Raw genomic sequence first — 13,044 nt, forward strand, 5'->3', positions numbered from 1 at the left:
GATCAAGCAACTAGGAGTTGAAATTTGGAGAGATTAAATAAATGAAAATTGTGTTTGATAAGGAAGCTGCACTTCACATTGCATCGAATCCCGTGTTTCACAAGAGGACCAAACACATAGAGATATCATTGTCATTTGGTCAGATAGATAGTACTTTCCAGAGACATTGTCACAAAGTTTGTGCGGTCTAATATATTTTCCAAAGTCCCTAGCCGGTCCCAGAACAAGTTATATATGTCACATGCTCGGTACATATAATTTGTATGCACTAGTTTGAGGGGATGTAAGATACCTTGTGAATATTCAAGGTTATATGTAAATATAGAGGTATCTTAATTTACTCCTATTGTAATTAGGTAGTGATTTTCTTTCCTTTTTTGGAACATGTAAACATAGTTATTTAAACCCCAATAGCTTGAGGGAATAGTCAACCTGAGTTTTATCTCAAATTCTCTTTATTCTCACAGTTAGTAAATAAGTTCACCAAACCTTGTAATGTAGAGCACTGTGGAGGTTTTGCAAAGAAATTTCTAACACTTTTAAGTATTTTTGAACAACATGCGCGAATAAACAACATTATCAATCAGGGTGAACAAAAGCTTATAAAACATTGCTCAATTAGAATCACGAACCTGGCCAACAAGGGGAAAATATAATTGAGCAATATATAATTTATCCTCTAGCTTTTGGTAGCGGATATCAAACTCGTGCTTACACATGAGGACCACCAAGATTCTTGCCGCCTATAAATATATAAAGTGAAAGTTTAATGTGCAGCTAGAAAGCCTGAGCTAGGCAAGATAATTGCACTGAACTCAACTCCCCACAACGCGCAGAATACTATCTGGAGGAAAATTTTGAATAAATATATCAGCATCCAGCTAAGTACTCACTTTTGCCCTCATTGACAAGTCATCATGATCCCATGTAAGGAAAATCTCTTGAATTAAGATAGATGAAAGATAGTTCCTGCATATAAAACATATAACATCACAAGTTAAACTGTCGATCAGGCCAAGCGATTAACAAAAAATGGCAGAGCACAGTGAAACATTGCCAGCATTGTCAACAGGCACTGCATGCAAATCAAAATAAGAAGTTTTAACTAAGAAGCATACTGCTACTGCCATTCCATATCGTTGCTTTGGGAAACGAAAAAGCATGAAGCATTAAAGAAAATCAATTTTTTTTGGTTGATAAGTAAAAGCATTGAAGAATACTTAAAAAGATTTTCAGAGAAATTCTTTTGTCCATGAAATACTATTAGGTAACACTTTTTATCAGGTAAAGCAACCATATGGAACAGCATTATGGAGGAGCACAATGAAAGGGAAGATGAATTCCATTGAACTGCAAGATCTGAAGTAGGAAATGGAGTGGAAATAGAACTTTTAGAAGCAGAATTCTTGTGTTGCTGCTGTCTATGTTTATCAAGCTATATCGAACATCTTAACACAGCAGATAGCAGTAGTAGTTGAGATTTGCAAAGAGTGGGAGGCATATTTCATGGGACTTGAACTTTCACAGAAAAATCTTTCTCCAACTTGCAAAGGAAAAAATGAGAACTCTATGGCAGGTAGTTCCCACATTCCCCAACTTGGATCCCTAGAGCACCAAGAAATGCCTCTTTCCTTTGTTTAGACACAGGAATCCATCCTAACAGTTGAAAATTCGATGAAAAGCAAATTTACTAAACATTAGTCGGAACTTTCATGTGCGAGAATGCAAGAGAGGATACAACTCATTTACTGCTCCATCATCTTATGAATCTAGGTTACGAAGTACATTTTGGAATATATTTGATAATGAAAGAGTAATACCAAGAATCATTAGGGAGCAGCCCTTCAGATGACAGTGCAGAAAGAAACGAATAGAACATGACTCCTCTAGAATTCATGTGAAAAATGCTAAAGAGACGAAATAGAAGTGCGACTGATGGAGAAATGCTTGTGTAGTTATCAGTGGAAAAGTTTTGTTGTGTACTTGTAGGAGCACAAATGATATACCAATTGTCTAGATGATCGGCTGCTATTGCACAAAGTCATGTGTGCTTGCAATTTTTTACACTCATCTTGTATTTATATCTTGTACTTGTATGCAAGGTTTCACCATCATATTTCTTATCAATAAAAGATCTTACGGTTATCCGAAAAACGAAAAAGTATTAGGAATCTAGACAATAATTAGAGTTTCTGGAATCTAGTTTGTTGCAATAGGGATTGTTACAACTATGCAACCATTAGACATCTTGCTATCAACATCATTAACCTTTCACATTATGTACCTTTTTCAACGACGACAAGAGCTTGCAAAAATTAGCCCCTATTCAACGCTTACCCCTGCTTTCTTTTTAACTACATCCATTCACTTGCACTTGCTCTAGCCAGAGGCGATCTAGCATTTAAGTTGTATGGGTTCAACCTTCATAATTTTTAGTATTTGAAATCATTTGTATTTTTAAAATTATGGGTTCAAACCTACTATTTATTGCAATTTTAATAGATTTTTTGTAACACCCCAGATTCGAGAAAGGAAAAAAATTTCAGATTTTCAGAAGTTGAAGGTGCCACCGACGGAAGCCAACTACAGTCGACTGACGGCCCGTCAATCAGCTCCGTCGATGGGCCAGTCAACTTTCAGTCTCAGTCGCAAACGATGGTCGACCAGTACGAACCGTCAGTCGACTCACGGCCCGTCAGTCAGCTCAGTCGATGGGCCAGTCAACTTTCAATCCTCAGTAGCGAACGACGGTCGACCAGTACCGACCGTCAGTCAGCTCCGTCAGTTACTCCGACAGCAGTTAAGTCGGGGGTTTTTGATCTTTTCCTATTTCGTTGGACCCCTAATCTACGTCGTTTAGACCCTAAATTATGAGGTTTTAGTCAGTTTAAACCTAGAAACATAACTAGAACTTACCTAAGTCAAACCATTCACTAAAAACTTAGAGAAATTAGAACGTAAGAGGAGAAAGAAGTCAAGACCCCTAGTTCAAGAACGCAGCAAGGTTCCATCAGTTCCAGCCCCGAAATCTAAAGATTTCTCCGTGGAATTCGTCACCAGGTATGTGGGATTTCACTAGTGGGTTCCTTTCGCCCATTAGGTCCCTAGAACTCAGTCAGTTTCTTGATTCTCTTACTATGAACAGACCTAGGGTTTCTAGAATTTCAGCAGATTATCATGAATTACTTATGAATATGTCCCAAATCAGATTATCATGTTTGTACTCAGTTTATTGCATGAATTTCAGAACCCTAGCTATGTATTTCTTTAGTTCTTGAATTACCCATGCTAGGTCAAATATTTCAGTTATTCAGATATACATGCTCTAGTTTTGAACGCCACATTATCAGTATATTTCAGCATAAACCCTATTTTGAGTCATAAATCTTGAGAAGCTTTTTTTAAGACAACACTTGAGTTTTAAACTGAGTTTTTGAGAAAGAGCTTCTAAAACATGATTAGTATGACAATCAAATAGGTCATCAATGTATGAACAGTATGGTATCTAGATATACCATCAATGTTTATGCAATATGACTTCCCAAGTCATCCATGATCATAGTATAATATGATTTTGAATTGTTTTCTAAGGAGTTTTCAAGTATGAGTATACATGTCAGTATTTTGAGCTATTCAGTATTTCAGTCATAATGTATTCAGTTATACATGCCTCAGTTTATGAATGCATCATTATCAAATTAATTGTTGCATTCTCAGATTGCATGTTCAGTTTTGAGCTATACATTATATACAGAAACTCAGTCATAATGTGTTAACCACTTAATCTATTAGGAGTAGCATAATACCGAGTTGGACTAGGGTTCAATGTACCCATATAGTCCCAGAACTACGCGCCACGTAGGTGTAAGTCCCCTTTGTGGGCAATATCAGTTAGTGATCACGTCAGTCATGCCTCTATACCTTTGGCCGGGTATATTGGGTCCTCTCGATGGGGCGTATACATTGGACTCCACTTTTAGCTCGTGTGGTTTTATTGTCAGTTATTAGTAGCTCCCACAGTTCACTCAGATTCTATTGCATTGACCTCATTTACAGTACAGTCAGTGTTCAGTTTCAACATGTTATAAATTTGGTCATTACATTCAGTTAGCTCAGTATTCAGTATCTATATCATGTTCAGATTCTGCTCTTGCTTTATTGCTCGTTCAGTTATATGTTTATTTCAACTTTATTCTATCTTGCATGCTCAGTACCTTCCAAGTATTGACGCATACTTTGCACTACATCTTCTCGTGATGTAGGTTCAGGTTTTCAACATCCAGATCACGCTTAGATCGGTTCCCGATCTCCAGTTCAGCAGAATCAGTGGTGAGTCCTCATTCTCCGAGGACAATAGTCATGAGTTTTTTTCAGTATTTTTAGTCCTTTCGTTTCAGTTTTGCTAGACTTAGTTAGGGCATGTCCCAACATTTCTAGTCAGTTTAGAGGCTACTTTCAGACATAATTAGATTCAAGTTAGTATTGAGTTAATATTTTCTTTGTATTAAACTCATCAGTTTTCATTCATCTCAGTTATAGTATATGGGTATTCCCCATCATTTCAGACTTACTTTATGATTTAGCTTCCGCATCAGTTATTATTATCTTTAGTATGCTCATGATTATGCCAGCAGGGTTAGCTTGGGGTCACTTGTGATCCTAGGTCCCGTGTCCGTGTCTAGGGGGTAGCCTCAGGGCGTGACATTTTTACACATTAACTTATCTTCTGCATAGAAAGTACTGGTTCAGATGAACCCGTAGCTATATAGTTGCATCCTCCCCTGGCTCTATCACATGCATCATTTTACTTATAATCAAAGACACGAAATGAATCATCACGAATGTAGTTGAATAACATGAGTTAATACCTCCTCTGTTACCTAATTAAAAGGAATTATGCATTTTTAGAAGTCCTTGGAGGATGCGACAAGTGTGTGAACAACCGGAGGAGATACAAACAAGCTTCTTTTGATGAAGTATACAAAACAAGTTTCTCCCACCTGTTGGTTTATAGAGATCCAATTTTCTATAATCTAGTCATACAAGATGAGCATGAGTGATGGATGCTTTTTTTTAAAATGACATGTATTGATGGACAAACCTAGGAACCAAGTCAATAAACCCTAGAACAATGGAAAAGGATTTTGGAGAGCAGTATCTTAAGATAATTTTAGGATGATAGAACACATGCAGTGCAAGTATAACTAATAAACTACTGCAAGAGGAGCAAAAGTGAAGTGAGGCTGGACAATAGTTGGTTGTATTCAGTAAAATGTATATTTATCCGGACAACTTTCAATGACTCTTCGAATAGTAATAGTTGGTTGTATTCAGTATCATGGGGAGTCCATATATGACAAAACAAGAAACCTATAAAACTAGTACCCCTGCAATTTAATTAGAAGTAACATAAGCAGAATGAGGAATAGAAAAGACTCGGTTTGTTTTCATCTTTTTCTTTTTTTCACTTTTCACTACAATTGACAAGTAATGTGTGTGGTGTATGAAAAGAGTTGATTCGTGATGGGTAGTTTCTAGAGAAAAGAGTGTTTTAAAGTCACTCAGCATGTTTTTAAAATAATGAAGAACAAAAGATTAGATGGTCAAATGATCAAAGTAAGCAGCATAAGATATCATGGGAAATCTAGATTATATGTTTTCCAAACAATGAATGTAAAAAAGAAATTAAATAACTTACGAATCTGCTATGTTTACAAATTTGTAAAGCTATTGACACTCTATGCTAGATCTGAGCTCCAATTAGAACTATCACGTGATGAAATGGAATGGAGAAGAAACTCCATCTTCGAAGGATTTAATATGCAAAAAAGTATATTTATCGGACAACTTACACCTACACTCAAACTTAAGGGACCATCTATGCCATTCACTAGTGCTTTCCATAATAGTTCTTTTGTGGAACAATGCGTAAAACATTATTGGTATAACACAAACAAAAACAAAAGTGGCTTTACCAAGTTATTTCTATAAGGAATTAACTCAATATATAATAAATCTGAACATAAGTCATTTGACCTTGTAGAATAGATGTTTTATATAAAAGGGTAGCGCTATAGCAGCATAAACAAGGTAAACTAACCAGTATTTGAACAAAAGAAGACGGTTGAAAATATTTGAACATTTACCTATCAGAAGGATCTCGTCCAGGCATTTCAACAAAAAGATCGTGATCGCATATAATTTGTAGAAAGGTAAGCTTGCAGTCATGCAGCACCGTTTGACACACTCCAGAGAATTTATCGAGATATAAGGACACCTGTAAAAAAGAGCAATTACAAGGAAGATGCATAATTATTAGACTGTGGGAAAACAAAAATTAAAAATATTTAATGTAACATCACATAACATAATGATATCAAGAAAATTCTGCTTGGTGCTGAATAAAGCCACAACCACAGCAGAGCTGAAGAAAATGTATGTTTCCCTTTTAAATTAAATACGACCATCGCATTAACATTTTAATGTAAATCATGTTGGTTCAGCATACCGAATCGACATTCTTTCCGTTATTTTTCTTAGTCATGCTAAGAATTCAAAGCAGGAGAGAAGGCCTTCTAGTTAATTGACCTAAAGAAAGATTGCACTGATTGGTACATTCTGGTGAAAAGAAGGAACCACGTTAGCAGTATATAGGTTGGGTGAATTAGGTGTGGATTTGTAGTGTTCAGGTCGACTCAAGCGCCCTAGAGAAACATCTTTTTGAGCCAACCGATCTAAAGGAAAATTGCTCTGACTGGTATGTGCTGGTGAGTGAAAAGAAGAAATCATTTTAGCGGTAGCAGTATGAAGGTTGATAAAACATAAATTCAGTGATATGCACTGCTCTAAATCAGGCCCAAATGTACTTCAAGGGTTCAAATAGCCAACACAACTAGTTTGGACAGATGCTGTTATTATTGTTTTATCAGCCAGCTGTAGTGTTCTGCATCTACCATCAGAAAGCATAGGAAATATTTGTTGAAGATGGGCAAAAATTAAGCAGTACTCCCTCCGTTTCAATTTGTTTCTCTGGTTTTGACTTGACATAGAGTTTAAGAAAGTAAAGAAGTTGAATCTTGTGGTCTTAAACCAAAATAGGTACAATGTACTAAAATGTCCTTTAATCTTGTAGTCTTAAACATGCCATGTGAAAAAGTTGCCAAAAAAGGAAAGAGATTCTTTCTGAAACGGACTAAAATGGAAAGAAAGAAAAAAACTGAACAGAGGAAGTATATGAATATAATATAATACAGAACTTCAATAGGTGTGGGTGGTTTGTTATGATTGAAATAATAATGTGGGAGAGAGAGAGAGAGAGAGAGATCAGCAGTAATCATCTTTAGATTAGCTCTAATCCTGGCTGGTTGGATGTGGTTCAAAAGATTTTAAGTTGCTTGGGGAAGACTCTAAATCTCCCACCGTTGTATCGATGACTAAGAGATAAGTAAATGCAGCAGCTCAGCATAAAGGGTCGGACATTGAACCTAAATTGTTGGAAAGATCAGAAAATCTTGAGAAACACAGTTGTGATGGAAGAAGATTCTCTGAAGTAAAACTACATTAGCAGATGTCTGCTTAGTAGATTTGGAGGTATCACTTGAGAGAGGTCCCAGATTTCTTAACTATGAAAATATTGGGTTAAATACTCTTTGAAAAGACCAGCAGGAACCAAGGTGGTGGATTATGTCTCAACCATTAACTGGAGAAAAGAGGGCTGACAGGGCTGAGTAATGTAGAATAAGGGTAACAGCAATTAGGGAAGACTAAATCAGAAAGACAAGCAAAAGTTGAGTTTGAAAGCTTACCAGTTCAAAAACCTGACGAGGCTCAATGATGGATAAAAGATCATAACAAAAGAAAGCCAAACTACTATTTAAATGCTTGGCCAGGCTTAGACCTTTCTTGCAGCGTTCATGAACTTCTGTTAAAAGGCAATCATACAACTGAACAACACATCTGAAAACACCTTCTTTCAATTGCATTGGCGGGATATCTTCACCTGTGCACGGAAGGATGAAACAGCTTATCAATATAAAGCCTCAATTTAGTGAATTTCCAAACACAACTATTCGACAGTCAGAAATTTGAAGTTTCAAAAGAACTACTAGGCATCCAAACAGAGTAAATAACAAGTAGTCTAAGACTTCAAAACCTAAATTCTGAATTCACATGTATGTAATGGAAGCCATGGTTATTAGCTCAAAACAAAGTATAGCAGTGGTGAAGCAAATGCACGCTCATCATTCACAATGGACTTAGATGGATTCGACTACCTGATTACATCTTTAGATGAATTGATTAGACTATCATGTAGAAGAGACACATGTAACAAGGTGTGACCAAAACTACCAACTTGGTAAACATTTTCATTTTTCATCGAGCATTATACTAAAACATCCCATTCCAAGAAAAAATTTGTCATATAGTAAGAAGATATTCCCCTACTACAAGTCTACAACCCTTCATCACTCGAAAAAACCCATCGAATAAATGGAAAACCTAAAAGTGGAGACACAAGTTCTTGTTCATCACTTCACCTCCCACGCACCCCAAGTTTTAACTCAACATCCATCTTTTATCAATTAGATTTACAAAAACTCCAAGTAAAATCATCATTTATGTTAGAATAGGAAACAAGAGGGGGTTACACAAGTGAAAGTTCCAATATGTTCATATGATGATTTAGAACTTTGTTGGATGGGTCCTGAGGGGATCGGGAGTGATTCACACATTAAATTTAAAAACTAGTTATTTTGAAGATTACGAGTTGAACACAGTCAAGTTTGTGTCTAGACAACCTAGAAATGGTGATTTGAGAGTTCCACAGGTTCGTAGGGTGACTTGGAGTTATTTGCATGTTTTGATTGCATCCGGAGGGGCTCAGGTGATTTCAGCGCATTTGAAGTAAGTTTTGAAATATTTAAAGTGCTAAAAATCTGGTTATTATTTTTTGCGCTTGACCCGACTTCGCAAGCGAACTGCTCTTAATCTATAAGGAATTTGGAGATGATATACAATGAAAGTTGTAGTGCTTTGAGTATAGTTTCCACCGGTTCAAATTATGAAAGAATGAAGCGTGCAAACGTGTCTGATATATAGTTTCCAACTTGGAGACTTTGGGATGAGCTGCTTGGTTGATCTGCAGCACCGGTCTCCATCTATCTTTATTTCTCAGACTATTAAACTATTTAGACTTGTACTTTAGTATGCATAGTTGCTCTTGTAATCATATCACCAAATTATGGGGTTGCACCATTGATTTCCACACTTATGACTATTGAGACGCCTTTATAACTAATAATTGCTTCTAATGCTTTACTTCATACATCTAATTAATGGAACTTGAATAAAAAAATAGAATTGTTTGCCAACCGAGTTGGGGTATTGGTGCCATCATAGGTTAGGGGAGTTTGGGTCGTGACAAAAAGACCAGCCAAATAAGATCACTAATGGAAGTACAAAAACACCACAACTGTTTTTCCTTGATCACATGCAAAAGGTAAGTTTTCTTCTTTTTTTCTTCTTTATTGTAATTTCCTCGCTTGTGGGAATATACTGGGTATGTTGTTGTTGACTGAGTGAAGGAACACAATGAATACAGTTGTTATAAAGACCTTAAATGAATGCACTTTTCAGACAAGAGGATTTAAGGAAAAGCATGATTAGATGATTACAAATGGATATGATAATAACAATGACGGCAGTAACATGCCCAATGGGCAATTACCTGATGGAAGATTGTGATAGAAGGATCGAGCCTGCTCCAGTGCCATTGACTTGACAATTAACTCAAGAAAAAACCAAGCCATTGCCAAGACATCATCATAGACAGGCCCAACGCGGTACCCTTTTGCCTGTACCAGAAACCAAAGTAGTTAAGACATAAAAATACAGAAATCTTAAAGAACTAAATGGTTCTGTAGTTTCCAGGCAATCGAGTCCTTTCCTGTGGTGCTAAAATATTTGTTATCCAATATCCAGTAAACTAAGCTAGCAATGACATACAGAAGTCAACATGATATACGCAGATCTAACACATACCCTACTAAATGAGAGTCTTAATGATGCAGGAGAATCTTGTAGAAAACTTTCTGATTTGATAGACCCCTGCTAGATCTCTTTGAGTTTTCTGTATTTCCCCTGATGCTGTCAGTGTTATGTATAACTAACAAACCTTATCTTTTGGTCCTAGTTGATATGTATGAACCATTAATGGTGCTAGGTAAAGACTACGGACTACGGTTAAGTATCACTTGTGAAAATATATTGTCACGGGATTCTTTCTGTTTTACTGGGTGAAGAGTGCTGTGCCTTTTAGGCTTCTGAACCTAGAAGCAATAATATACTTTTCGTTTCTCTTCATTTCCTTCTGAAAATTGTTTTTTCCTTCGGATTCTGCACTTAATCTCCATATTACAGTTACTATTAAAGACGATGTATTTTCTTCGTTCTAAATCTGAGGTATTTTCCATGTTCTAGAAAATTTTGGCTTACATTGTAACACAATTTTCCATCTCTATCAAATATTAAGATCTAATTCTGGTGGAGAATATGTCTCATGAATCAATAATTTCTTGCTTGAGAAAGGAATCGTCTCACAACGCTCCTGCCCATATACACCACAATAAAATGGGGATGTTGAGCGTAAAAACCGCCACCTTTTAGATGTCACTCATACTTTTTATTATTGAGTCATCTATCCCGTCTAAATACTGGGTGGAAGCTGTCTGTTGTTTATTTGATTAATAGACTGCCATCTAAAGTATTAACTTTTGAGTCTCCATATTATCGTCTTTATCACAAAAATCCTAGTTATCATAATTTGCATACATTTTTTTGAAATCAATAATTTGCATACATCAGGGTTGTGTTTGTTTTGTGCATCTGCCTCCTTCTCAACGCAATAAACTTTATGTTCAGTCTAACTAAATGTGTTTTTATAGGTTATGGTCAGAAAGGTTTTATTTACTAAGATTCAAGTTCTAATAAATTTCCTATTTCTAGAAATGTTGTTTTCTTTGAGAATTAGTATTTCTTTCCTACTCATGTTGAGTTATCTTCTGTCTCTCCTCTTCTTCCTATGTTTGAGGATTTGTCATCTTCTTCTAAGCAGTTAAAACCTAGATTTGTATATGAACGACGTCGGACAACTTTGAGATTTCTTCCAAGCCTGCTCCTCTTGAGCCTCCTCGGCGATCAACCAAAGTGTCTCGTACTCCTTACTTGTATGGTTTTTCTTGTACTTCATCCACCATCTTTAATCCAACAGGTTACTCACAAGCCTCCAAGCTTGAATGTTGGTAGAAAGTAATGGAGGAAGAACTTTTGGCTCTTAAAGAAAATAACACATGGAACATTGTTACTTGTCCTTCGAATGTCCATCCAATTGCTTGTAAATGGGTTTATTCAATTAAACTTCATATTGATGGAATTCGTACAAAGCTCAATTGGTGGTCCTTGGTAACAAACAAGAGTATGGTGTGAACTATGAGGAGACTTTTGCGCCGGCAGCAAAAATGACTACGGTGCGAACTATTATTGCCTTTGTAGCGTCACAAAACTAACCTTTTCATCAAATGGAGATCAAAAATGCTTTTCTTTATGGTGATCTCAAAGAAGATATCAATATGAAACCCCCTCTTGGTTTGCTCTCATCACCTGCATAAGATGTATGTAAGTTGAAGCGGTCTTCGTACGAATTAAAACAAGCTTCTTGAGCTTGATTTGACATGTTTCGATCTACTTTGCTTCAATTCTCTTTAGAGAAGAGCAAATATGACTCATCTATGTTTCTTCGAAAAACATCTACAAGTTGTGTTCTTCTTTTGGTGTATGTAGATTATATTATTATAACAGGAACTGATTCTTCACAAATTGCTAGCCTCCACAACAGCTTAAGGATTCTTTTCATATGAAAGATCTTGGTACTCTTACATATGTTTGGGTGTTGGAAGTTCATTATGATTCTTTAGGTGTGCACTTGAACCAACACAAATGTACTCAGAATTTGATTGTTCTGGCTGGTCTTAAAGAATCTTCCTCTGTATGTAACACCCCGTATTCGAAACGGACCAAAAATGCAGATTTTGAGAAGTTGCAGGTGCAACTTACGGTCACCATCCACGGACCGTAGGTCAGACCACGACCCGTGCTGGTGGTCCGTGATTCACCACTGCAACCCATCCCCAAACCAACTCAGAAAATTGGCTAAGTCCCAACTCACGGACAGACCCACGGTCCGTAGATCAGACGACGGTCCATGGTCTGTGTCCGTGGATCGAGACTTCCCTTACCCAGCCTCTGACACAAACTACGGTCGACCAGCACAGACCGTCATTCGATGCACGGTCCGTAGGTCTGACCGTAAGTGAGGGTCAGCAGTCAGTTAGATGAAATTGTGGTTAAGTCAACTTCAGATGGTCATAACTTTTAGCACAAAATGAATTAGGTGTCCCATGACCTATGATATGATAGATAATTGAATTATCTTCCCAACGCCACCGAGTTTGCTAAATTCCGACCTCCGAGTAAAAAGTTATGCTCGTTTTAGTGAAGGCCTGTCGAGCAGGCTCGACTTACGGACACAATCTACGGACCGTAGATTGACCTACGGCCAGTAGGTCCAATCCGTAGGTCACTCCAACAGCAGTTAATTCAGGGGTCTTTTAGACTTTTCCTATTTCATTTAACCCCTAAGATACGTCATTTAGACCTTGAATCATGAAGTTTTAGTCAGTTAAAGCCTAGAAACATAACTAGAACTTACCTTAGTCAAAATCATTAATCAAAACTTAGAAATATTAGAATCAAGATAGGAGAAAAAGGTCAAGAACCCTAGTTCAATAACGCAGCAAGGTTCCATCAGTTCCAGCCCCGAAATCGAAAGATTTCTCCGTAGAATTCGTCACCAGGTATGTGGGATTTCACTAGTGGGTTCCTTTCACCCATTAGGTCCCTAAAATTCAATCAGATTCTTGATTCCATGATTATGAACAGACCTAGGGTTTCTAGAATTACAGCAGATCATCATGAATTAGTTATTTA

The 13,044-nt window shown here is 36.9% G+C and overlaps 1 protein-coding gene across 1 annotated transcript in view; it reads right to left on the reverse strand.

The window, feature by feature from the left end:
* The window catches only part of LOC125842714 (guanine nucleotide exchange factor SPIKE 1), a 54,446-nt gene that overhangs the window by 5,573 nt on the left and 35,829 nt on the right, over positions 1-13,044 (reverse strand). Inside the window, exons 19-23 of the mRNA XM_049522041.1 lie at positions 9,728-9,854; positions 7,806-7,999; positions 6,147-6,277; positions 894-969; positions 629-743 (exon numbers count right to left, since the gene is read on the reverse strand). Coding sequence (XP_049377998.1) covers positions 629-743; positions 894-969; positions 6,147-6,277; positions 7,806-7,999; positions 9,728-9,854 — 643 coding nt within the window. The remainder of the gene's footprint in view (positions 1-628; positions 744-893; positions 970-6,146; positions 6,278-7,805; positions 8,000-9,727; positions 9,855-13,044) is intronic.

The sequence above is a fragment of the Solanum stenotomum genome, chromosome 10, assembly GCF_019186545.1.
Source record: "Solanum stenotomum isolate F172 chromosome 10, ASM1918654v1, whole genome shotgun sequence".
In the NCBI taxonomy this organism is placed as follows: Eukaryota; Viridiplantae; Streptophyta; class Magnoliopsida; order Solanales; family Solanaceae; genus Solanum; species Solanum stenotomum.